This window comes from Scardinius erythrophthalmus (genome assembly GCF_964197995.2).
Source record: "Scardinius erythrophthalmus genome assembly, chromosome: 24".
In the NCBI taxonomy this organism is placed as follows: domain Eukaryota; kingdom Metazoa; phylum Chordata; class Actinopteri; order Cypriniformes; family Leuciscidae; genus Scardinius; species Scardinius erythrophthalmus.
The window spans coordinates 25,653,410-25,681,300 of NC_138244.1; the positions used below are offsets into that span (position 1 = coordinate 25,653,410).

At 40.7% G+C, this 27,891-nt stretch overlaps 1 protein-coding gene across 1 annotated transcript; it reads right to left on the minus strand.

Annotated features, from left to right (window-relative positions):
* On the minus strand, window positions 1-27,022 carry slc5a12 (solute carrier family 5 member 12; the record flags this gene model as incomplete). The annotated part of the gene is made up of 15 exons (XM_081355886.1): window positions 1-422; window positions 495-592; window positions 1,387-1,490; window positions 2,368-2,555; window positions 4,308-4,394; window positions 4,487-4,554; window positions 12,217-12,329; window positions 12,766-12,854; window positions 13,043-13,172; window positions 14,848-14,988; window positions 15,199-15,353; window positions 16,990-17,057; window positions 23,932-23,983; window positions 24,088-24,153; window positions 26,669-27,022. The coding sequence occupies 15 exons, from the start codon at window positions 27,020-27,022 to the stop codon at window positions 261-263; spliced, it is 1,875 nt and encodes a 624-aa protein (XP_081212012.1). The 3' UTR covers window positions 1-260.
* Between the last annotated feature and the right edge of the window lie 869 nt (window positions 27,023-27,891).

Sequence of the window (27,891 nt, forward strand, 5' to 3'; positions counted from 1 at the left end):
GAATGACACCACATTATTTTATTTTTTTATAGTTATGATATAAAGGCTGTTTATGAGATCCTTTGTTTATGATGTCCTGGTTTACGTGTACCGCAAATAACAGTATGCATACAAGAATTGTACAAAACATGTATGTAACATAGATTTGGATCACACTTTTCTGTAATAAAATTTTGATTGTATCTTTTAAATTAAATAGCTGATGTATTCTTTGACTTCATTGACCATGTATTTACATTTATGATACTGAACTCAAAAAGTTACAGCTTTACTTGAACTTGACTAGTTTCATTTTGGTCAAAGGCAGCATTAGTATAAGCATTTTCCTGCAGGTCATCACTACTGCTCTTGACCGTCTCCATTTTTATGACACCTTCCTGTTCTGGATGTTTCTCCCATGCCTTGCCAAAGTCTCCCAAATCCTAATAGAAGCAAAGAAAGGTTCAGTGTGCATTCAGACAACTCAAAGGCACATTCTAAAAGACGCTCTGTACCTCTTTGTCTGTGTGTATGAATCTCTCAGAGCAGAAGCAGATCACGTCCTTCATTGATCGAGTCATACCTGGCTTCAACTTTTTGGGGTCCATTGGTCCTAAAGACACCAGAATTGCAGTTATATACTGTACAACAATTTATCATATTTCTCAAAATAAAACCCCTTGCTTAGTTCACCCAGACCATTTATTGTGCAGAAAACTGGTACATACATACAGAAAGCATACTGGTTGTAATGTCAGGGTGAATTAAGATTGCTCACATTGTTGGACAGCTTGGCTTATCACAGTTAAATAATATGGAGGAAGAAAGACAAATATTATGTCTGTGTCCTAATTCACACAATATGCGTCCTAAATAATATGCATTTTGATCAAAGTTATACAACTCCAATTTAAGTTACTTTTGGGTGCAATAACTTTTACATTGAATGTCAAGTCTGTGTTTTAGCAAAAAAAAAAAAAAAGGTATGTGTCCAAAGAGTTACATGATATAGGCTTAATCGTTTACATCTCCGGTTCACCCCAAACAAAGACAAAACCTTACAGTAATATCACAAAACCTGGATTCCATAAGTATGTAATCATGTCAGTGCAATTTAGTCAAGTCCAATGGATTCATAGACCCAGAAAACATGGGGTTGGACACCAAGATTACTTGGCTAGGTCAAATAATGAAGGAGTTAGGATATTTTAAAGGCTTCCTCCCCATCTTAGACGCCATCTTGAAAATTACACCTTTCTAGTGGTCAAACTTTGGTAAACTTTTAGTATGTTATTAAGGACACCTAATACTACAAAAAAGCTGAGAAACCTTTTGTTAGAATTTTTTTAGGGTTAGGTGTTTTTTTCCCATAATATGCAGCCGCCTATAATGAAATGTTGCTCTCACCCGTCAGCAGTGTGATAAGTAGGCCTGCTGCTATAGTGCCAATAAAGCCCACTGCACTATAGTACAGATAGGACATGGAGTACCATGAATCAGCCAGCCAATACCTGAACACAAGACAGAGATCATTTACATCATATTAATTCTATTCAATTCACATTCACAATTTGTATAGTGCTTTTCACAATGCACATCGTTTCAGTCCACATTACAGTTTAGAGTGATCTGTCATCAGAGGTAACTGTCTAAGTAATGTATTTCAGAAATTTACATCTACAAAATCAGTCAAAATCACAATGTGATAATTTAAGGAAGAAACAATGAGCTCATTGAAGTAATGAATACTTGTTAACAAATGATTATATGATATTATAATGAAAGTGCAGCATGTTTACATTTGTACTGTAAAAAAATAGGACTGTCAATTGATTTTTATATTATATTATAAGAACTTCATTTCAATCATGACAACTCTTGAAATAGTTTTAGCATCTTATTCAAAATGGCAAAGTTTAAGTATTTGATCTTGCTGGACTACATCTGCTACACTGCTGCTGCAGAGCAAGTACTGACTAAAGGTCCTTGCACACTAAGTCCGAAATTTTCGAATGCGTTTTTTCGTATTCGTCATTCGTGTTGTGTCTCTGAATTGTCAAAACACCTATTAAAATGCTTGCTACGGATGCAAAAAACGCAGAAAATAAAACCTGATCCGAATTTTTTTGATGGACGAAAGTTTCGGAAGCAGTGTGTAAGCGTGATTGACAACGTGAGGTCGTATTTATTTTTTAACGTGTGGAAATTTCGGACGAGAATTTCGGACTCAGTGTGCAAGGACCTTTACTGTAAATAGATACGCAGACACACTTCTGTGAGCATGTAAGATATGCTGCTGTTGCATAAATTGACAAACACAAATTTCTTTCCACAAAAGTGGGGTCTTCGGTATTTTAACTTCAGAAGAATGATAAAAGCACATTGCACCTGTCAGAGGAGAGAGCGCTCGTGGTGAGTGATGTTTGGTTGGATCCATCAGCTGTGATGCTGAAGTTGCAGCCTGCAGTGCTGAGTTCAAGAGGATGTGTGTTATTGCTGGGTGCTGGATAAATGAAAGCCCCCACACCAACCCAGAATGAGAGACTGATGCCCACAATCAATCCACCAAATGCCCCCTAAAGATAAAGACCACAAATCACAAAGGATGTGAACAATATGAACTTTACTGAAGCACAAATTAAAAAGTAATTCATGCTTTATTTTGCATGAAAATGTGCATGTAAAAATTACATGAAAGTACACGAAAAATTATTTCAATGCTTTTGCATTCTCTGGCAAAAGTTGTGCGTTCCCTTAGAAACTTTGAGTTTGCTCGGAAAATCTTTGCGTTCCTTCGCAAAAACATTTGCTTTTACTCCCATCTCATATATTTTTCCCATCAGGTCCCTTTAGGGGCTCTGTAACATTTGTTATACTCATTCATAATTTCTATTTAAATGGAGGTTCTGCAGATAAATAGGGGAATTTTTTTTTTTTTTCAAATTTTATCTCAAGCTTATGAAAATTAAAAAAACAAGATTTCTGTCGTATTGATTTATATATTATTCTACAGGGTGGGCCATTTATATGGATACACCGTAATAACATGGGAATGGTTGGTGATATTAAAGTCCTGTTTGTGGCACATTAGTATATGTGAGGGGGCAAACTCCTCAAGATGGGTGGTGACCATGGTGGCCATTTAGAAGTCGGCCATCTTGGATACAACTTTTGTTTTTTCAATAGGAAGAGGGCCATGTGACACATCAAACTTATTGGTAATGTCACAAGAAAAACAATGGTGTGCATGGTTTCAACGTAACTTTATTCGTTCATGAGTTATTTACAAGTTTCTGACCACTTATAAAATGTGTTCAATGTGCTGCCCATTGTGTTGGATTGTCAATGCAACCCTGTTCTCCCACTCTTCACACACTGAATGGCCCCCAAGGTCTCCCGATCTGACCCCCTTAGACTTTTATCTTTGGGGTCATCTGAAGGCAATTGTCTATGGTGTGAAGATACGAGATGTGCAGCACCTGAAACTACGGATACTGGATGCCTGTGCTGGCATTTCTCCTGCGGTGTTGCTATCAGTGTGTGAAGAATGGGAGAACAGGGTTGCATTGACAATCCAACACAATGGGCAGCACATTGAACACATTTTATAAGTGGTCAGAAACTTGTAAATAACTCATGAATGAATAAAGTTACGTTGAAACCAAGCACACCATTGTTTTTCTTGTGACATTACCAATAAGTTTGATGTGTCACATGGCCCTCTTCCTATTGAAAAAAAACAAAAGTTGTATCCAAGATGGCCGACTTCTAAATGGCCACCATGGTCACCACCCATCTTGAGGAGTTTGCCCCCTCACATATACTAATGTGTCACAAACAGGACTTTAATATCACCAACCACGGTGTATCCATATAAATGGCCCACCCTGTATATAGAAAAATGATATAGACTTCATAGAAAAACATTTTCTAGCCCTAGCTTTAATATAAAATACTGCATAAATACACATGAAGTATTTTTTTATTTATTTTTAAAACCTCCAATTACCAGCTATGATATTTAAAATTTTACTAAGTAAAATTAGGAGATTTTACCATTATGAAACATTAAATATTGCATTTGATGTATGAGCAACATGTCACTTAAAATGACAGTTCAAAGTTGACAAATAAAGCATTCTTTTAAAATTCAATGTCATTGGTAAATGAAATGTAAAAATGTAAAAATTAAACGTTTATACATTTTGTTTGCTGTTGTTTCAGATGTCTCTAGTACTCCAAAATTGAGAGAAAACAAAAAGTTAAATCAAACCATTATACATTTCCGTACCCTCCTTCACAAGTCTGGTATGAAAGTTTAGATTAACCTTAAGGTTAGTGACAGGAAACAGGATTCCAAGAGAAAACAGGCCCAGCATTGGGCCTCCGCACATGCCATGGATACTGAGGGCTGCCTGAGGCACGAGAGGAAAAAGATACTCAATGACAGGAAATTAAGCAGGAATAGATAATCTGAACCCAAATGAGAATCCCATGAGCCACATACCTGCACAATTCCTCCCATATATGAAGCACCCACGGCCATAGTAGTGCAGGCCACACCAAACACCACACCTGAGTATCAGCAGACAATTAGTCAGTGTAGTTAATGAAATTAAGTAGTTCTTGCTTAGTCAAGCATCACTATTACAATTCTTATATTTAGGGTTAGTAATTTGAACAAACCCCTAAGTATGAAAATTTGGCACATCGCACACCATTTGTGCAATGGATATGAATAATTTATGAAATTTACTCAGAGAAGAGTTATTTTAAAAGTTTTCACCTTATGAATAATAAAAAAGATACATTAGAAGCAATATCTAAAGAACAGAATATGCATCAATGGCAACGAGTTTTGAACAATCAAATGGAACACTAGGCATTTCTAATCTGTTTGTCAATTTATTACAGTAGATCTTGATGTGAAATGGTTCATCAACTTCCCTTTGTGAAAAAGAAGTGTACTGAACTGTATTAAATGTGTACTTACAATGTACAGTAAATGTGTACTAAATGTGTACAGTAATCTTAAAAGTATATTTAAAAAAACTGTACTTGCATATAATATAAAATTAATTAAACAAAAGCCACTTAAGTACTTAAAAAGAGTGCACTTTCATAACTGTTTCTTAACACATGTACTCTAACACTCCTCAAAAGTGAACATTGTAATATGTCAAATTAAAAAGTACATTTTAAATCATTATGTTTAATAATCTTTTGTCGTGCTTTAAAGTAGTACACTTATTTTGATGCGTTGACTAACATACTAAAGCACATTTAAAGTACTTGCAGAATTGCAAAATGTATTTAAAATGTACTAAATTACAACTTCATCATTGCAAATTGAGTTTACATTAAAAGTTCTCTTTTTAAAAGTATTCTAAAGCACAATGTTCCCCAAGATAATTCAAATCTGTAAATATCACTCATTTATGGTGAAATGATCATTCTTTGATGTTCCAAGTGCTGAGTGTTTAACTTCTTCAATGATTTCTAGACCAACTTTATAAAGTTGTGCTCATACGAGTGTTCAGCTGCTCGGGTTTTGCTTTGGTTCACTCTGCCTTTTGTTTGACCTACTTCTGCCAGTTAAAACGTCAGACGTTTCTTGGTCAAATCTGGAGATCCAATGATCTGTTGCGTTTCCATTTCTGCCCATATAAAGTGGCAGAACGAGCTGTTCTCTTACGAGAGTTCTCTCGTACTGCGTTTTATCAAAACGCTACGGGAAAAGTCTCTTTTCACGAAACACTGAAGCAAAAAATTATCCTTTAATTTTCATATATGTAAAACGCGTTGCGGCAGCAGCAGTCAGCTATGGCGAGACGGCTTGCTCGCTCATTGGCTGCTCTGCGGCAACTGCTTAAGCCTATCGAGCGAGGCCTGAGATGACGTCAGGCCAATGAGGGCGCTTCGCGCCCTCCTCGCCACTTCCCGCCGAAACGGGCGTGGCTTACCTCTATAAAAGGAGCTCGAGAAGGCTGATTCACTTGATTTTAATCTCTTCAGCGAAGCGCACGCATCGCTGGATCACGGAAGCAAGCGTCGTTCGAAGCAAGCACTTCAGCGGGACGAGCCCTCGAAGCCGCTGGCCAACGCCGCCTTCTACAGCCGTACCTGCTGCGCTTTCCGACGCCTATATCCTTTATTGCTATATTGCTCTGTTTTCTGTGTGTGTGTGTGTGTGTGTTCGCTGCAACACTCACCCCTAAAAGAGCTGCGTCTTTTTCAAGACGCCTTCTCATGCAGCGCTCGCGCTCGCTCCGAGCCAATTGCCTACGGTGACTCTGAGGACTCGCCAGGCATCCTTTCCGAGGCTGCCCTTCCTGGAAGCGGACGGCGGGATTAGTTTTTCTTTACGTTACAAGAAAAGCTACCCTGCCTCTGCACGCGTCATTCACCGGCGAAGGAGAAAAGAGTGTTCTTAGTCCCACCGTTGGTCGGTCTGACCTCTTTTCTCTCACATTTCTCAGTTCCCTGTTCGGCGACTGGAAATATTATTGCAGCAAGTGAGTCTGTTACATGCTTGCCTGCCAGCAAACGCCGAAGAATACATGTTGACGCCGCTTTCAAAGCCTGTATCCCCCTGTGGCTCAGTGGTGGAATTATAGGTTCTCCTCGCGGGAGACCGGGGTTCGGATCCCGGTCTGGTGGCATATATATTTATGCCGCCAATGCTTTGCTCTGTAAGTCCCCTGAAGGCGACTGCAGAGATGCATTTTGCAGCCAGCGAGCGCGTAGTACCCGCTTGCCTGCAACCGAACACCGTTTCTACGGTTCCCGCGCGTCACTGGCGAAAGAGAATGGAGTGTTTTCAGCCCCGCTGAATCTGGGCGATTTCCACTCTTCTCACATTCTGGCATTTTGCAGGCGTTCTGAAAATGCAAATCACTCTGTCTGTTCCCCGAGAGGCAACTGCAGACGTGTTTTTTGCTGCCCACGAGCACGTGGTACAGGCCTGCAAGCAAACGCCAGTGTGGATAATACTCGCGCTGACTTTGTCTATGTATCTTCACTGTGGTCCAGTGGTAGATTCTTAGACTTGCGCGCGGCCGATCGGAGGTTCGAACCCCAGGCTGGCCGGCAGAAAATATTTATGCCGCCGAATGCAAATCACTCTGTTTGTTCCCCGAGAGGCAACTGCAGACGTGTTTTTTGCTGGCCACGAGCACGTGGTATATATGCCTGCAAGCAAACGCCAGTGTGCATAATACTCGCGCTGACTTTGTCTATGTATCTTCACTGTGGTCCAGTGGTAGATTCTTAGACTTGCGCGCGGGCGATCGGAGGTTCGAACCCCAGGCCGGCCGGCAGAAAATATTTATGCCGCCGAATGCAAATCACTCTGTTTGTTCCCCGAGTGGCAACTGCAGACGTGTTTTTTGCTGCCCACAAGCACGTGGTACATGCCTGACAAGCAAACGCCAGTGCGGATAATACTCGCGCTGACTTTGTCAATGTATCTTCACTGTGGTCCAGTGGTAGATTCTTAGACTTGCGCGCGGGGGATCGGAGGTTCGAATCCCAGGCCGGCCGGCAGAAAATATTTATGCCGCCGAATGCAAATCACTCTGTTTGTTCCCCGAGAGGCAACTACAGACGTGTTTTTGCTGCCCACGAGCACGGCCGATGATGCTATATGTGTAGAGAAGATGCCCACTGCTAGTGCCCATCCCTACACACTAGCACAGCCCTTCACACAGGGCCCGCGCTCATATATTCGACTCGGGTCGATCACGCACACAACATAGTGAACGTGCCCACTGCCTAGTGCCCACAAACACTATGTTCTGCATGCCTTGTGGTTTCTGTAAAGACGAAACCTGTGTGCATTCACTCTGCTCAGACAGACAGTGCACTCATTGCAGTAACTGTGCCCGCTCTCCCGCGCCCACACTTACTCACGGTACTTCTGGTGTCCCGGCCACGGCCGATGGTGCTATAAATGTAGTGTCGATGCCCACTTCTCAGTGCCCATCCCTACACACAAGCACAGCCCTGCACTTAGGGCTCGCGCAAATAAAATCGACTCAGGTTGATTGCGCTCCCCACATAGTAAAAGTGCCCACTACTCAGTGCCCACGAACACTATGTCTATCAGATCACAGGCTCTCTGTAAAAACGAGACCTGTGAGCGCGCGCGCTGCTTACACAAGCAGCGCGCCCCAAGCAGTAAATGTGCCCGCTCACAGCCCACATCTACTCGCACACATGAGTCCCATGGGACTCGCGCAGCCCCCCCTCACTCAGCCAAACACTGTTGTAAGGTCAAGGGCGAGCGCTCCGCCCGCTGTATTAAGCGCGCCCCCCGCCTCAAATGCCGCAGGCATAACGCCTATGTTTGTGAGCCCCATAGCACCTCTGTCGCACGGCGAACAGAGCGCGCTCTGTATCCGGCCCTTAGCCAACCATGCAGATGCATGGGCAGCGCTTCCAGGGGTTTCGGACTGGGTCTTAGGCATTATAAAGAGAGGCTTCTCGCTACAGTTTTGTCGACGCCCTCCGCGCTTCACAGCGCGCGTCGAAACTTCGGTTCCGCTGAATGTAGCACACCTACTTCGCCGCCGAAATATCAAAACTGATAAGCAAAGGGGCGATAGAGCTTGTTCCCCGAGTTCAAAGCGAACAGGGGATATACAGCAGATACTTTCTAGTCCCCAAAAAGGACGGCGGTATCAGACCCATTCTGGATCTCAGACGACTGAACAGAGTATTAGTGAAACGCCGTTTCAAAATGCTCGCAACCAGCAAAATTCTCGCGCATGTTCGCCGAGAAGACTGGTTCATGTCGATAGATCTGAAGGACGCGTATTTTCAAATACAGATAGCGTCACATCACAGGCGATTCTTGAGATTCGCCTTCGAGGGTCAGACATACCAGTATACAGTCCTGCCTTTCGGCTTGTCCCTGGCACCTCGTACATTTACGAAATGCATGGACGCAGCGCTCGCTCCTCTCAGACTCAGAGGCATGCGAGTGCTGAACTATTTGGACGACTGGTTGATCCTAGCCCAATCACGATCTCAGCTCATAGAGCACAGAGCCATTTTACTCGATCACCTCGAGAATCTTGGTATCACGGTCATTTGGGCGAAGAGTTCACTGAACCCCAGCCAAACGATTCCGTTTCTGGGTATAGTTCTGGACTCACAGTCTACGACAGCGCGGCTGTCGCCACAGCGCGTGCTGAACATTCAGCGCGCGGCGATGTCTTTCCGCCGCGGCGCTTTCACCCCGCTCAGAAAATTTCAAAGGATGCTGGGTCTCATGGCCTCAGCATCGTCAGTTCTCCGGCTGGGCTTGCTCCGCATGCGCCCGCTGCAGTTCTGGTTGAAAGCGCGGGTTCCGCGCAGAGCGTGGGTGTCCGGTCATTTACACCTCAAGGTCGATCAGGACTGTGTCACAGCCCTGGTGCCTTGGATGGCGAACGACTGGTACCAATCAGGTGTAAGCCTGGGGACTTCCTCGAGGGTGAGGATGGTGTCTACGGACGCATCCACCTCGGGATGGGGAGCGCTGCTCGAGGGCAGACCGTCCTTCGGCCTATGGTCGGAACGGGAAAAGCTCCAACACATAAACTGCCTAGAAATGCTGGCAGTGCACAACGCGCTGACGCGTTTTTGTCCCCACATCAAGGACCAACACGTCATAGTCCGTTCGGACAACATGGCAGTGGTGTCCTACATAAATCGCCAGGGCGGTCTGAATTCCATACCCCTGTACAGGCTGGCGAAACGCCTCCTGCTATGGGCTCAGCACAACCTGCGCTCGCTGAGAGCAGTACATGTGCCCGGGCTGCTGAATGTGGGCCCGGACAGACTGTCCAGGAACAACGTTCCTACGGGCGAATGGTCTCTACACCCACAAACAGTCCGGCTGTTGTGGGAGAGATTCGGCAAAGCGGAGGTGGACCTATTCGCGTCCCGCGAAAATGCTCACTGCCCCGCACTCTTTTCAAAGACTGACAGCGCGCTGTCCCAAAAGTGGCCGCGCTGCCTGCTATACGCTTTTCCCCCCATCTTCCTCCTGCCTCAGGTGTTGGAACGGGTCAGGAAAACGAAATGCCCAGTGCTGCTTGTAGCACCGTTCTGGAAGAACCAGGCATGGTTCCCAGTTCTGATGCAGTTAGCAGACATCGCTCCATGGCCAGTGCCGTTGAGGAGAGATCTCCTCTCGCAGGCCAGGGGCTCGATCTGGCACCCACACCTGGAACTATGGTCCCTTCATGTGTGGGCGCTCAACGGATACCCGTTGGTCTCGCAGAGGGAGTCATGAATACCATCACGGAGGCTAGAGCGCCGTCGACCAGGCGACTCTATGCTTCAAAGTGGTCGGTTTTCTCCGGCTGGTGTACAGCTCGGAGCCTTTCACCCCTCGAATGTGAGGTAACGGAGGTTCTCTCCTTCCTACAAGAGCTGTTGGATAAGGGCAGATCCCCTTCCACGCTCAAAGTGTATGTGGCGGCTATTTCAGCGTTCTCCGGTTCAACGCTGGGTCAGTCACTGGGAAGGAATGATTTAGTCATCCGCTTCCTCAGGGGAGCTAGGAGACTGAATCCACCCAGACCTCCTTCAGTCCCTATGTGGGACCTTTCTACGGTCCTGGCGGCCATGAAAGGTGCCCCTTTTGAGCCTATCCAGTCTATTAGCCTCAAACATTTGTCTTTCAAAACAGTGTTTTTGATGGCTCTCGCTTCAGTGAAGCGCATAGGCGATCTGCACGCGCTCTCTGTGAGCCCGGCGTGCTTGGAGTTTGGTCCTAATGACTCTAAAGTCATACTCAAACCTAAGCACGGCTATGTGCCGAAAGCCCTCAACACGCCTTTTCGGGCTCAGGTTATTTCCCTGGCTGCCCTGCCGGCATCGAGTGAGGAAGGGGACTCGAGTTTTCTTTGCCCTGTTAGGGTTTTAAGAGCTTATATGTCCCGCTCTGCTGTCTTCAGACAGACAGAGCAGCTCTTTGTCTCGTTCAGTGGACGTTCCAAAGGAATGGCTGTTTCGAAACAAAGTCTATCCAGATGGATAGTTGACGCCATAGCGCTGGCTTATACTGCCAAGGGCATTCCATGCCCGTAGGGAGTTAGAGCGCACTCTACGAGAAGCGTTGCTTCTTCGTGGGCTTGGTCCAGCGGGATTTCCCTACAGGATATATGTACGGCGGCAGGCTGGGCCTCTCCGTCTACATTTATCAGGTTTTATAACCTAGAGGTTCCCGCCTTACAGGCTAAGCTTTTGTCGGTGTAATCTGTTCAGCCGTCTAGTCAGACCACTGAAACCCATGCGCAATGCGCTACCGACTATCTTGGGCAGAACTGTGTAAGACCCACATTTCCCACATTAGTTCAGGTTCCCTACCCTGTCTATGTGATGTTATACTTGCGTCTGTGGACATGTCTATTCTACGACGCTACAGTATAGGGAATTAAGGCTCCCACCCTTATTCCCTGACTCTGTGTGAGTCAATCTGGTGATTATGCACTGTGTGCCTGAAATAGCTTCCGGTGATCAGTGTTTTTATCCCAGCACGCACGGCGTTTTGCAAGGGGTTCCCGTAGCGTTTTGATAAAACGCAGTACGAGAGAACTCTCGTAAGAGAACGTACTCGGTTACTAACGTAACCTCGGTTCTCTCTAGAAGAGGGAACGAGTACTGCGTTCTCTGCCGTGCGTACGGTTCACTCTGGTTCGCTTCGGCGATCAAAATCAAGTGAATCAGCCTTCTCGAGCTCCTTTTATAGAGGTAAGCCACGCCCGTTTCGGCGGGAAGTGGCGAGGAGGGCGCGAAGCGCCCTCATTGGCCTGACGTCATCTCAGGCCTCGCTCGATAGGCTTAAGCAGTTGCCGCAGAGCAGCCAATGAGCGAGCAAGCCGTCTCGCCATAGCTGACTGCTGCTGCCGCAACGCGTTTTACATATATGAAAATTAAAGGATAATTTTTTGCTTCAGTGTTTCGTGAAAAGAGACTTTTCCCGTAGCGTTTTGATAAAACGCAGTACTCGTTCCCTCTTCTAGAGAGAACCGAGGTTACGTTAGTAACCGAGTACGTTTTCAGCTCAGGCTGTTTTTTTGTTTTGTTTTTTTCCGCTGTGACTCATGATGGTGTACTGATCCACTGAGACAAGTCTTTTCAGTGATAAATCTGCTCTTATGCCATAAGACACAATTAATATTCTCATTATGAGAATCCTCTATTAAAGTCCTTAAAAAGATTGAACACATTGGGTGTATTTACACAGTGCTTTACTGATCCAGTTGGCTGCTCGGTTGGAAAGATCTCCAAAACACTGGCTCACAAAGTCCTCATACATAACCGTGGCTAAAGCATTGATACTGGCAGCTACTGTGCTGAAAAAGAGAAACAGAACATGATGTCTCCTTTTATAGGTCAGAAGTATTGCTCAGCTATATGAAAAATATGTTTAAAACCATTTAACGGCAGAGTTCACACAAAAATGAATACTCTGACATTATTTACTCACTAACATTCATGGAAATGTCTTTGAAATCGAGAAATGAAAAATACAACAAATCTGTACAATACAACCAATCTTTAAAACAAATGTGTATAAAATGATGCACACTCACATATGTCTCTATATCAGTGGTACCGTATTTCTAAATCTAAGAAACATCTTTATAATTAAACATTGTATTCAGGGTCTTAAGCAAAAATATTTTTGATTAAAATCTAAGCTATTACTACATTAACGCACATGTTACTGGGAACTTTTACATCTAAATTGTCTGAAACTCATTGAGGGACAAAATGACTCAGCTTTACCTCAGAGTTCCACTGAACGCACATGCGACAAATAACCCAGGCAGTCCTGGAAAAGCCCCGAGAATTTCCATCACAAAATATGGCATGAGCTGAGAAGAAATGGATACGCTAACGTTAACGATATGAGCAATAGTAATATAGCAATACTTTAGTGAGTGCCACTAATAATACTGCTAAACAAATTATATTAAACCATTGACATGTGGATGTTCTAATGTTTAATTCAGGTGATTATATTTTCGAAGTTTATTTCAAATAAATGTTTAGAGATCATCACCTGGTCTGGTGCAGAGACCAATCCACTTGACCAGGGGTCACAGTGGGAGTAGAAAGCGTACATCATTAGACCAGATATCACAGCACAGAACAAAATGATCCACAAACCAAGCAGATTCAGATACAGAGCCCTAAGACAAAAGAAAGACCATTTGTTTATTAACTGAACTCGAAATATAAATGAAAAGCTGGTGCTTGAAATCTTGAATTTAATTTTATTGTTCTTGCCGTCTATATTTTTAAAATCAGAAATGCAAAAAGTAGAAGTAAAAAAGGAAATTTCACTTATGGTAAAGAATGGGTAAAAAAAAAACTTCATTTAAAAGTCCAAATATCTATCAAAAACATACATGAGTGAAAAAAAGTTTTTACATTTAAAGTCGTGATGAAATGAAAGGAGAAACAGATATTTACATGTTGTTATGTACATCTAAGTGTATCGGATTATCAAGGAAAAAAGAAAAACTGCTGGATCGGGACTTGGATCTATGCCTCTTGATTGGATGTTGAGATGTGGGTGTGGCTCTCAAAACTTGAGGCAGAAGAACCTGAGCTTGCAGGGGCGGGGTTTAAGCATACTAAATGATTGGAGAAGTCCTGCATCTGTATGCATAACGTGTGCGCAGATGAATTGTTCACGATAAGATCTATAACATTGATCAGTGAATTTTCATTTCATGTTGACTTTAATTGTATGAAAGTATTGTAAGTTAACTGGTTAAAGTATATTTGATGCACAAACTTTTGAAAGAATCCTGTTTAATTTACAGTGTTCTCAATGTCCTTGTTATGTAAGATGCTGTTTAAGATGACAGGCTGAAGCCAATATTCTGAAACCTGTTGACTACAAATTAATTGACTGTAAAAAAAAAAAAAAAAAAAATGCCTGAAGAAAAAGGAATTTTTTTTTTAATGTTTTCCTTGGAAATGTAATTGGGTAGAAGTACAAGTTTGATTAACCCTCTGGTGCTGTTCAGTCAATTACGTTTTGTTAGGGGTTCAAGCATGAAATGCTTGTAATTGTAAGGATTCGTAAAACGCATTGTGCAGACCAAACCGTAAGGCCTAGAGACTTGAAACCTGGCCAGATGGTAGGCCTCAATTTGGGGACAACCTATCAGAGTATGACCCCGATTGGCCCATAGGTGTCACTACAGCAACCAAAAGTACAAAATCGCTCATAATTCTTAGGCTGTTTGTCATAGTTTGTCATAGTACTCAAGTGTCTTACACCACTGTGATCCCTGGCTCAAGGCGGACAAAATGGTCAAATTCGATTTAGGCAGGAACATTTTTCTGCTATGTCGCATTTTGTCCAAAACTTACTTTTGCGAACTAGTCCCTGGTTTTTTGCCCGATCGAAACCAGACCAGTCTAGGACAATTCTCTGGACTCTCTAGATCAATAATTATCAAAAAAAGTTTAACTTTTGCATTTGGGTGGCTGTAACAGGGTCATTTAGAAAAGGGGTGTGGCAAAATACACTAAAAAGCCTATAAATCCAAAATGAAAACTCAGAACTTCACCAAAATTGATGAGCATATGTGTCATAACATGGTGAAGAAGCATGCCGAGTTTTATCGGGATTTATGGAGTCATAGGTGGCGCTATAACTGTTAAAAAGATTTAAAACCATATATTTCCTGGTAAATTGCCTGTATTGACTGTAAATGGTGTTTTCCATCTATTATGTCAGTGGTTAGATGCTTGCTAAATAAAACTTAAAGGCCTTAATAGCTTGAACCCCGATAAATGCTGCTTGCAGCTTTAATTTTTTTTAAATTTTTACATGTAATGGGAGCTCACCAGCGTGCGTGTCTTTCTGTTTTGCAAGAGATGCATCTCTGGATCGTAGATTGATTTACCCCATAGATTCCCAACCACGTGAAGGTGCCCCCTACAGTGAGGGTCCAGAACGTGTGTCGCCTTAGAGGATTTACATCAAAGCTGGGAATAAAATGTGCACAAACGTATTTTAACTTGTTACAAAGTGTCACTATTCAAATGTACTCACTGATGCTGGTAAACAGTGTATAAATCATAAATAAATAATTACTCCAATAATGACATGTAATAATAATACATCTAAAATTAAATAAAGTGTGTTCTTATTTATTAAGTATAACCAGTATATTGAGTGTCTGAACACATACATACTCAAAGACATCCAGTCTGCCTCCGGTTTGAGCTGTGCTCCAAACAGTCTCAATCCCCCCCGCTCTATTCGCTCCCTGGATCAGAACAGTGAGGAACCCGACCACCATCACCACCATCTGGAAGGCATCTGTCCAGACCACAGCCTTCAATCCACCCTAAACACACACACACACTGGCACTGTTTCTCCTGTTTTTGTCTTGAGTCCATCTGAATGCCCCATTCACAAGACTTTAAACATTTCTCCAAGGTTGAAATATACAGTAATATTTCAACAGTCAAACATTTCACAAGTTAGTTCAAACAGATCGTGTTTTCTCATGAAACAGATTATACTTTATAGGTATGATGCTGATATATTAACAGAGTGTAGGAATTGATACTTTTCATTTTTATTGTCTAAACATTTAATTTTATATAGACAATATAGTCATGTCGGAAGACACAATTGTCCTTGATTTATTGTCCTCACCACTACCAAACAAACACACAATTTAAAGTGATCGCTTTACTTTATTTTCATTGACAAAACAACACTGTAAAAAACGTTTTTTTCCAGTTTAAAAACCTTAAGTCACAAATATTAAGAAATATGAACTACTTCAAAATATATAAAAACCCATGTTAGACCAACAGGATTCCAACAAATGTCCCAACAAGTCAAACACTGTTGTGTGAACAAAGAAATTAATATTGGACAATAGTGCTGAAATATTAAGTGTTCGTGAGTTGCCAACATGCATTGCAGCGTGAAACAACTCTGCAGTTACTATAGCCTATAGCAGGGGTGCCCATTCCTGTTCCTGGAGCTCTGTCTCAAGCAGCTCCCTAGTTCAGGAGTCAGGGCACTGATCAGGTAGTCGGCCATTTTTAAGGCTGTTTCAATCCCAAAATCCTTCAAGTGTACTATAACATTTATTCCCTGAAAAATCCCACAATGCACCACAAAAACCAGGGAACATCGATGCACACTGTTCATTACTCGATTACCAGAAATGACATCATTTTCACCATTTCTGAAGCGCGACACATAAAACGCATAAACCAACTCAATAAATATAATGACACATGATAGCAGATTTTTTGGTAACACTTTAGAATGATGGTCCGTCATTAATAAGTAACTATGCAGGAAGTAATTCAGGACTACTGAGTAGTACATTAACACTTCAGCTACAACAAACTAATATAGAAACAAGCTTAACTAATCAGTAAGCAATTTCAAATTAAGGAGATAGTTCCTTATTAGGTAATAAATCATTACTTAATGAGATTATCCTCGTTAATAACTATAACTATAGTTAACATTATCTTGTGTCTGAGATGTAATCAGATTTAATTTTTACTCTAAATATAGTCATAAAATGCATCAATAATTACTCAAGTGTTCCCTAGTTACTCTGCAGGAACTAGTGACCTGGACCATTATTTTAAAGTGAAAAGCATCTAACGTCTTCATTCCCTCCTTCAGGGAATGAGGGTTACATATGTGACTGAGACAATATCTCCTGGATATTGTTGCTTTGTATGATGATTGCTGCTTCACATACAAAGATAGCATAGTTCACTTAACATAATAAGTGTCCTTAGTCCTGTTCATAGTCCTGTAAGACTATAAATATTATAGTAATCATAATGATAACCAATATAATATCAATCACACTCAATCGTTATCACAATCGCTATTGATTACAGTCATAATCACATCACCATCACAATTATAATTGAAGATAATAATCATAATTACAATCATAATCAAGTCAAGTCAATTCAAATCTTAATTCAACACTCACCAATGTGCAGTAAAAAGTGCAGACAATGCCAGTGGCAAATATGGATCCCCAAAGATCAAATCCTGTCACTGATGGGTAAAGAATAAAAATGATATATTTATATATATGATATTCTGCATGAATGACTCCTAAATATAGAGCTGACTTTAATATAAATCATCAACCAGGAGGCAGGGGCCCACGAGGGGGCAGCAGCAAACCTCCGGGGATGACCAAATTAGTCTGAGATTATTTCAATTCAGTTAACATGATCTTCATTAAAATGCAAAATAAATAAACAAATAAACAAGCAAATAAACAAATAAAATTGAGATATTCAATATTAAACTGAAATATGTTTGTAAAGTACTATCAGAAGTACTAGGGGTATATATCAGCTTAGATAGGCTTTGAACAAGGGGGTAGAGGGTGGGGTGCTTGGAATAAAAAAAGTTGAGAACCACTAAAATAAAAAGTAACAATAAACATACAGTAAAGATATTAAACTGCATCCACTGTACCTACTGGTCAAAATGGCAAAGTCTGTCCAGAACTGCATAAGTACTTTTATATTAAAGGTCCCATGACATGCTACTTTTTGTAGGCTTTAATATAGGCCTTAGTGGTCCCTAGTACTGTATCTGAAATCTCTTTTCAAAAATTCAGTCTCAGTGCAGAATTATAGCCACTACAAGCCAGTCCCAGAATGAGCTTCCTTCCAACAGGCCGTTTCGGTGTCTGTAGCTTTAAATGTTAATGAGGAGGAGAAAGGCGGCGCAAGGTGGAGGGTGGGTGTGGCCTTGACCATCTTGCGCAACGGTACCGGTCCGTGCATGTTAACGTTGGATATAGCAATGGCACGAAGACACGCAGTCGTTCAAGCATTTCAGTTTGACCCAGAATCTGATCCGGATGGAGAGCAACAACTCAGCGGCTCCAGCAGGACATTTCCGAATGGTTAGTTTAAAATATTATGTCTGGATACGGTACTTTATTCGGATGGTTTACAGTTATTATCATGTAGCTAACGCTAACCTACTGTTGCCTTTTCATGAGAGATCTGTAACTAACATCTGTAATTTATCTTATTACAATTACATCATCAAGCTCTGCGATCTTGAAATGCGGATATCGCGCGCGCCGTATAACCAACAGGAAAACGGTTATCCAAATAACAAAGAAGTGTACAACACTCGCGTTACAGTGAGTGTGTGTATTCACACACATAAACTGCATAGCTGCATAGCTAATGTGACAGCCACATTCTACGTGTAACAGTCTAGGCAACCATAAACAGTAAAGCAACACACTTATATATCATTAGTTGACTTACTGTTCCGAGGTGTGTAGCTGAGCCAAAGAGAGTGATCCAGACCTTAGTTTCAGACGTTCAGCAAGCCCAGCTCTGTATTAACCCTTCGGTGTTCATTTGTAACGTTGCATCCAATTATTGAGCAATTGTTATGCTTCGCTCGCTCAAAAGCCATGATATCTCTCGTGGACAAACTAAAATTGCGCGCGCGCGTTCCTACTTCCTAGCTCATTTTCTCATGGGCGGAAAATATTCTCTGGGCGCCTGGGCGGGCAAAGCAGAGACAGGGGAGGTAACATTCCTCCTTATAACGTCACAAGGAGGAGATTCAAGATCAGCGCGATTGAGCTTCCATTTTCTCAAAGGCAGAGAAAGATAGCAACAGCTCGATTTACACCGATTGAAATTTCTAGAAACTTGGGGACCATATACAGGCTAGGGGAACTCGTATTAATGTTAAAAAACCTCAGAAAGTGAAAATTTCATGTCATGGGACCTTTAAGCACCTAGTGAACTATGCTTTATTGGGAATAACCTCAAGAGAATTTTTTGTCTGTTTTGTGTTCTTTATGAAGCTTGTTCTTATAGAGATTTTTTCCCAAAATTTCTCATGTTCCACATTAAAAAGAAATTGACAAAAAATTGAAAGAATTTGAGGTGCTTTTCTTCTTGTAACTCTGAAAACCCTGTAACCTTTAATGTTGGCAGCCAAAAATGACCAGCCTTTTAAATATTGCTTGTAAACTGCTTGTTATGCTATATCACCACATATTGGATTCAAGCTTTTTGTCAACTTGTTTTCTTTTAATTAGGATAGGTTTTGAATTTCTTGATCGTAGGCCTCATTGATCTAAGCTTATTCACCTCAGTTTTTGAGTGAAAAAAAATAATAATTGTGGATGATTTTGTCAATATTCAACAAAATTTGGAAAAAAGTTGCACTGTTTATCCCACTAGAGTGCTTTAATGTTTAACCAGGAAGTTCGTTTTGAAATGCTTTTATTTTGTACAAACTGGAACAAAGTTACACTTGTGGTGTTCCCGGTCAAAAATGACCAGCCTACAAAAAAAAAAATAGTAATTGGCTCATAAATGTCGCATTCCATTTCTGTAAGTCACTACGACATTATGTCAACAGACAAATGGGGTCTCACTCTGGAGTACCAGTCACCTCTAAGTTTTATAAAAATGCATTGCAGGCCAAACCACTGGTATATAAGATGGTGGCACTAAAAGAGCAAGCACGGGCGGTGAGCGTCTTTTCAAAAATGCTTTTTCGTCCTTGTGGTCATTTCCTGTCCTCATCTGACGGCCATGATTGCTGTCTCACATGTCTGGTCCGCGAGCATGCTGAGATGGCATTCATGGATGGTTCATGTTGTCACTGCGAGAGCATAACCATGTCAGCTTTACAGTTGTGACTCTCCGTCTTCGTGAAGGGAAGAGTCCCCTTTACTGAACCCTCCACCTTGTCCTGAGTGCTTGCGGTTGGATAAGTTGTTCCTGGGTAAGTGGTTCACAGCCACGTTGTGCCCCAGTGCCTTTCTTCACTTTTCTTCTGCTTCACAACCTCCTCCACTCTCACTAGCTTCAATGATGTGGCCGCCAGGGGTTACATAGAGATTCCCCAAGTGGAGCGTGCAATTGCGGTGAAACCGGCCACGTCTCCTGTCCAAGGCCTGTAAGACGATGGCAGCCCTAGCTGCTAAGTCTCACAGTGTTGCTGGCAGCTTACAGGACTTTCAAAAGCATGCGATTGCCAGCACTCAAATAACTACAAGAGAGTAGTTCTGAGCCAGGGTTGATGCAGGAACTGCGCAAGTCATGGCACAGGCCCTCGACCAGACAATGTCCACCTTGGTGGCCCAGGAACGCCATCCCTGGCTAAACCCTCCAGAGATGAAGGATGCCGACAAAGTCCGCTTTCTTGATGCCCCCATTTCGCAAGGTGGCCTCTTCAAGGACTTTGCCCAGCAGGTCTCGGCAGTCCAAAAGCAGATGGAGGCCATCAAGATTATCCTGCCCTGGTGTGATATCATCACCACCACCAGGGCGCTGCGGGCTGGCCACCAGTCTGCTCGTCACAGAGGGCATCCCCCTGCGTAAACTGAGACGTCACCCCGGCCGCCCCGTCGTGCCCCCCACAGGAAGGTGACGCAGCCCATCCATCAGGTTGCCACTAAACCCTCTAAATGTCCATCTAAGTGGCCATGATGTGGGTGGCCCAGAGATGGAAGGAGCTGCTCTGAACCAGGAGGTGGTGATCACACCACTCCTTCCCCTGGAGGAGGGCCGGGAGGAGAATCTTCAGTTTTGTTTCAAAGAGTTTATTTCTGTTCCGCATAAAAGAGCAGTTTCCTTAGTCTCTGGGCCATACCGGGCACGGTTTAGCAGTGAGCGACGCTCTGCTTTCTCACTCCTAGCCCCCCTTCTCTTGCTGCAGGCCAAGAGTTTGCGTTTCAAGGATGCGCTGCTTCCTCACGCCTCCCAAGCCTGTCCCTCACTGGAACCATGGAGGCAGGTTAAACCACATTCACTGCCTCTACTGCTTCACGCTCCGACCCCAGGAACCAATCGTCCTGCCCGGGAAAGTATGGCTGCCAATTCCACTTCAGCCTCAGACTGCACTGTCACACCTGAAGGTAGCAGCACAGAAGAGTCATCTACGTCAGAAGACATAACCCCACCTTCCTCACATGCCTTGAATGAGAAATTAAGCTAGTTCAAGGGTGAGGTGCCAAATTCAAACAGGGGAAGGAGTGTGATGAGTAATGAGAGGCGTGCAGGGAGTGACCAGGCGGCATCTCTCTCATTGTATCCCCCAGATTGCCCTCAGTGTTTGAGAATCTGTGAGAATCTGAATCTGGTGAGGACAATCTCGGCCTCTTGAAGAAGTACGAGAGTCGCAACCGCAACGTCCCAATGGGCGTGCTCTTGCAGGGAAAGCATGAACCATCCACGAAAGCTGTTTCTGTATGGGTGTGGCCTAAACAGTGCAGACAGCAATCGTACCCTTCCGAGGGAGAGAGAAAACTTTAAAAAGACGTGATCTGCCGTGCTGCTCTTTTAGAGGAATTCACTCTTTTGAAAAGGAAATTGCCTCTTTTAGAACGCTGCTGATGCACCTAGAGGAGCTCTCTGCACTTATCCACTGTTTTATGCTGATAACCCAGCAGCAAATGCTCTATTCCAGAGGGGAATGGATTTGCTTCTCTTGCAGAGTAAAGAGACGCTGGCTTAGTCTCCGAAAAACTAAGCTGAAATGTGTGTGCATGCCGGCCGCCTCATATACCCGCATGTCTGTGGACGTGGCCTGGACATTCCATTGGCCTTTTCTGAATATTTCAGAGGTGTTTGGGGCTCTCAAGGGTGACCCCTAGTGTCTGTATTTCAACACAATGGTGTTAGTGACTAAATGAAAGCAATCTAAATGCACATGGCTTGTTGATCAAAACTGAGCAAACATTTTCACTCTTCACAACTTCTAAACATTCTTTCATCATAAAAACCATCACATGCAAAATGATTAATTGAATTTTCTAAATATCTTGGGCATGCATGTATATTCCATAAATGGACTGGCAAAAGGTCTGCCATTGTAATGAAATAGGAATCCCAATCTTACCAATCAACCAGTCAAGTTTGGAAGCAGGCTTGTGCACAATTCAGAATTGAATTGAGAATGACTCCTTAATTCCAATTCAATTCTTGAATTTGAATTGAATTTGAATTGATGTCAAAAACAGGATCTAGAATTACAATTCGAATTTGAATTAAAGGAAGCAGAATTGCAATTCAATAAAAATTCAAAGAAATACATATACATATTTTAAGTGAAGTGTTTAACAATGAAGCTTTACAGTATATGTCAGTTATGATTGCATTATAAATGAAGAGTTCAGATGCAAAAGCCTAAGTGCCATCTGAAATTTTCTTCTAGAATGATCATTTTTATCAAGCTTGTATATTTAAATTCAGTAATTTCACTTAAATGACAAGTAATAGGTAATTTGCATTGCCATTTAAGTGAAATTACTGAACTTAAATATACGAGCTTGATAAAATTGATCATTTTAGAAAAAAAAAATCAGATGGCACTTAGAGGCTTTTGCATCTGAACTCTTCAAAAAATATTAGTTTGAACTACTTGTACAGATTACATTAAAAGGATATGTTTTCCCCCAGCAATGAATGTTAAAAGCTCTAGTCACAGAGCAAATAATTAAGTCTGATTTATTGTAATTCTATTTAGTTGTATTACTGAGGTAAAATGTTACTAATCAATTTAAAACGAAATTGCTTTGCATTGATAAAGTTATCCAAATAAAGTAATCCAAACCACATTTATAATGGGTAACTAATAACAGTAAGCAATAACATTTCCAAAGTAACCTTCCTAACACTGAATGCATGCGAGACTCAACACATTCTTTCTGTTGTGTGACTGTGTGGAATTTCTTTGAATTGCCATGAATTTAATTCCACTTCCTGTCATTCCAATTCAAATTCAATTCAACGTCCTGTGGGGCGGAGTAAATTCAATTCAAATTCCAATTCATGAATTGAATGGAGGCCAATTCTGAAATTCTGAATTTTGCACAAGCCTGTTTGGAAGCATACAGTAGGCTATATAGAGTTTGCCCAGCACAATCACTACCATTTTTGAAAATGGAGGAACGTCTAAATCCCTAAACAGTGACAGCAGTTTATTTTTGTAGAAATGTGTTGCATGTAAACTGAAAATTCACAGTTTCTTGTCATGGAAGTGCAATATGAAGATATGTAAGAATGTGTGGTGTTAGGGGAAGAATATAATATGTACAAATTAAAAAGCAACTGTGAATGTCCAGTTTACATGTAACACATTTCTACAAAAATGAATGTGCTGTATAAATAAAAAATAGTAGGTCCCACTTGATATTAGGTGTCCTTAACTACTATGTACTAACATTTGAATTAAAGATTTTATATAATGCACTGATTGTGTTTTAACATTGTATTTGCATTTATAAAATGTGATAACATGTAATAACATTTCATGTAATAACAAAACATGTAATAACCTTAATGCTGTGCTCACACTATGACAAAAACACTTTTTATTTTGGTGGCATTGGGCAATTTACTGACACATTAACTAGGTTTTGAAGCATGAATTAAATGTTTTGGGTGAGTTGCTACATTTTGCAAACATGCAATAGAGTTCTGATGTTCAAGCAAACAGTTGACAAATGAACTTACAGTTTAGAGAATGAAAAGAAAAGACTGTTTTGAAAAATGGGCCAAAGCGATTGAGAAAAACTGTAATATAAAACCTTTAATTTGACATTGTTACAAAGTAAACTTTTTAAAAGCGTTCAGAAACATTGTCATGAAAGTTGACTCTCATTAAGTACACTTCAGTGGAATTGTATTTCATTAATATATATATTTTTTATTATATTTAAATATACATAAGATTAAGTATAAGATTTAAAGTACACTACAAGTGCACATTCAATACACTTAAGTACACTTCTTTTTCACATGGGAAATCCATTCACAAAACCATTCTTCTAAAGCGTCTCAAAAAACATTTTAAACAACCCGCTCAGGTTCATGTCAGGTTCATGTCAAGGTATTTTATTTATCTGTGATGAATGCAGACTAACCTTGATTCAGAGCTAAAGCAGGGGCATAAACTACCACACCAGTGTACAGAATCTGAGGAGTTAACAATAGAACAATCAGCATAAAAATGTGTCAAAAACCAAACAACAAACTACATAACATGCATTTTAAGTGTATGAACATTGAATCACACTCACCGTTTGAATTATATAAATTAGAGTGGCTGAAACACGAACAAGTTTACCAAAACGCAATTCCAAATACTGTGAGAAAAACACAAATTACAAATCAGAACAAATAAGTATCATGCTGGGCCGGTGGGCCCTAACTTGCATAACTACAGCTGACTGTGATTTATTACTAAAAGTCATGACCTCCAAAAGCCTAGCAACATCTGGCCAACATCACACCTGACAGGGATCATCCCAACTCAGTACTTAATTTCTGTCCTGTAGTAGACATTTGCTATATTTCTGAATTTGAATATGGTAATATTAATATATTATGCAATAATGTGATCATGAAATATTAATGTATTATAAAGAGTAAAAATGTACCATAAAAGTTACCATAAAAAATATTTATTTTTCATTTGTGTAAGCCAATATCAGTTTGATTGACAAAACTAATATAATATTTGACAAATTTGACAAAACATAGTAAATTTTTTACATTTTGAGATTATTGACAAAATATTATTACAGTGTAGGATAAAAAGGCACACTACACAAAAAAGTATAAAGGTCTAAATTTAAGATTTATGTAGTTGAATTGCATACATTTCTATTCATTTGGATTACAGTTTTAACATAAATTAATAAACTTAAAGGGTTAGATCACCCAAAAAGCCTCATGTTGTTCCAATCACGTAAGCTTTTATAAGACACAGGGCCCTATCTTACACCCGGAGCAATGCAGCGCCAAGCGGGACGCAAGTGTTTTTTGCTAGTTTCAGTCCGACGCAATTATCATTTTCACATCCTTAATGTTAGCATTAGTAATGTGTGCCTATAGGTGGGTCAAAACACACCCATTACTCATTATGAGAATTGGGACAACCTTTTTAGTCCTTGCGCCGCCTGCGCCGACCATTTTTCCCTGTCGTTAAACTAGCAAAAGTGGATTCAGACACGCCCTAAGTGAACTTTAGACCATGCATTTAGATCGTTAAAATAGGGCCCTCAATCTATTTATATGATGAACAGATTGCATTTAGGCTTTTAATCACATATAAACCTATAAGGTCAATTCTCGTGTTATGCAGCATGTTTCATTATGGAATGTTTCAAAGCAGCTTTACAGTGATAATATGAAATTAAAGTAACAGAGATTGTTTTGGCTTTACAGAAGCTCTAGAATAAAGTTATTGTCCAGCTAAAGTTAGCTTTGATTGATTAACTTCCATTGCAAAGATCATTAGTTATTAACTTAGGGGGCGCTAACACGACACCGTTCTAACAGAAAACCTTTAGCGCTCTCCGGCCGCTCATTCGCACAACAACAGTGTTTGGTGGCTGGAGAACACAAACCTTGAAATAGGTTCCAAGGTGCAAGCGTTGAAAATCTGTGAAAACTTTATAATTTCCACGTAAACTTAAAAAAATAGTGAATCTGTGAAAACGCTGACGGTGTGCAGATGCGTATTACGTGTTTAGTCTATAGGTGTGCGCGTTTGAATATATATATGTGCGCAGGCGTGTCTTTCTTTACAAATTGACCTCAACAAATTTCTTGTCTGGCCTTAAAAATTCATAATACAGAATTTGTTTTCGCTTCCACGTATGCATATGAACTGGAATCAGCAAGAACCAATGAGGTTCATTCTCGTGTTACGCATCACTTTTGAGCTTCAGCAAGAACCAATGAGGTTCATTCTCGTGTTACGCATCACGTTTGAGCTTCAGCAAGAGGTTATTCTTGCGTGTCAAGGAGGTTTGGTTGAGCTGCTGTTTATGTTTGCTGATCAATGTTTATGTGTAAATAAAAGCCTAAATTAAATCTGTTCATCATATAAAGCGATCATGTCTCTTCAGAAAAATTTGACTAATCCGCTCAATTCATATGGATTATTTTTACGATCTCTTTATAAACTTTTTGAATTGTCAAAGTGGTAGTTGCATAGCTGTCAATGGAGGGACAGAAAGCTCTCAGATTTCATCAAAAAGATCTTCATTTGTGTTCAGAAGATGAACAAAAGTCTTACGGGTTTGGAACAACATGAGGGTGAGTAAATAATGACAGAAATTTTCTTTTTTGGTGTGAACAAAAATGTTTCTTCCTAATGTGATGCATATTTGTCAGTCATACATAAATGAAAAAGGTACGATTTCTGCAGTCAAAAACCATGGCATATTTGATTTTATTAACTATTTGCATCAATTTGATTTTATTGTTTTAAATTTTTTTTTTTTTTTAATGAATGCATTTATTCAAATTGCTTAGAATCAGTATAAATCTGTCAAAAATGTAAGAACATGGCTAAAATATAACTAGCTTTGTAACAAACAATATTCAGTTATTATTTACAAATATATCATGTTGAGTTTATTACTTATTATTTACAAATATATCATGTTGAGTTTATTACTTTGTATATTAAAACTGTAATGCAGATGGAAATTGTATGTTCAGTTCAAAAACATAAATCTTAAATTTAGCCCTAAATATTTTTAAGTGTATGTGTATTATTATTATTATTCGTTTCAAGAGTAAGAGTTTTCTCGATATGAAACATGTAATCTTTGATGACAAATGCAAATTTAAAGTGCACATTCATACCTCGTATGTACTGGTGATGCCTGATCTGTAGAACACAGGCAGGAAAAGCTCCGCGGTTAAAAACACCACAAATGTGTAGGCGACCCCAAAGATGACATAAGAGGCCCCGTATCTGTACACATCTGATGGGGCCCCAATCACTGTCACTGCAGACATGAAGCTGGCGGTGAGAGAAAGGGCCACCGGCCCGCAGGTCATCTGACGGCCCCCAACCAGAAAATCTTTAGATGAAGGTTTTTTCCTCTCTTTGATGGCGAAGAAGACGCCAATACTTGAGGAGACCACAAACAGAAGGGCAAACACCACATAGTCCCCAACCTGGAAGGTTCCCACAGAGTGACTTTTGTGCTCCATGTTTCTTTAGTTTGAGACAGAATCTGATCGAACTGGTAGTTAGGCTCCAGTATATCTAGTTCAGACACCTCACATGTTAATCATGTTAATCATTGAGTTTTAACAGGTTAAAAAATGCTTATGAGTGAAGACATGGGTCGAGGGGTCTATTAGTCATTATATTACTCACATTTGTCTTCATGAATTTCCCCACAGGTGTCTATCTATCTATCTATCTATCTATCTATCTATCTATCTATCTATCTATCTATCTATCTATCTATCTATCTATCTATCTATCTATCTATCTATCTATCTATCTATCTATCTATCCATCCATCCATCCATCCATCCATCCATCCATCCATCCATCCATCCATCCATCCATCCATCCATCCATCCATCCATCCATCCATCCATCCATCTATCTATCGTCATGTTTTATTTAATCAAATGAATCAAGTTGTTTATGAAGGACAGTAATGGTGACTGTCAAAAATGTGTTATATTTTACTTGGCTTAGCATTTGGTTCATTATTATCTCACTTCTTTATTAACTTATGTGCTTGAGTGATGTTTGTAATGCTTTATCATCCGTGAAACGGTCTGATGTGTATTTTATCCTGGCACACAGCTGACAAAGCATTTACATAAGCAGAAAGAATGCTGAATGCTGCCAATTTTGACAGATGTGATAATGTTAAACAGTTTCAAACAGATTCACATCCATTTGCACTGAGGGACATCACACAATATCCATTCAAAAGTATAATGAGACCAATATATAATGTAATGTCATGTCATGTCATGTCATGTCATATAATATAATATAATATAATATAATATAATATAATATAATATAATATAATATAATATAATATAATATAATA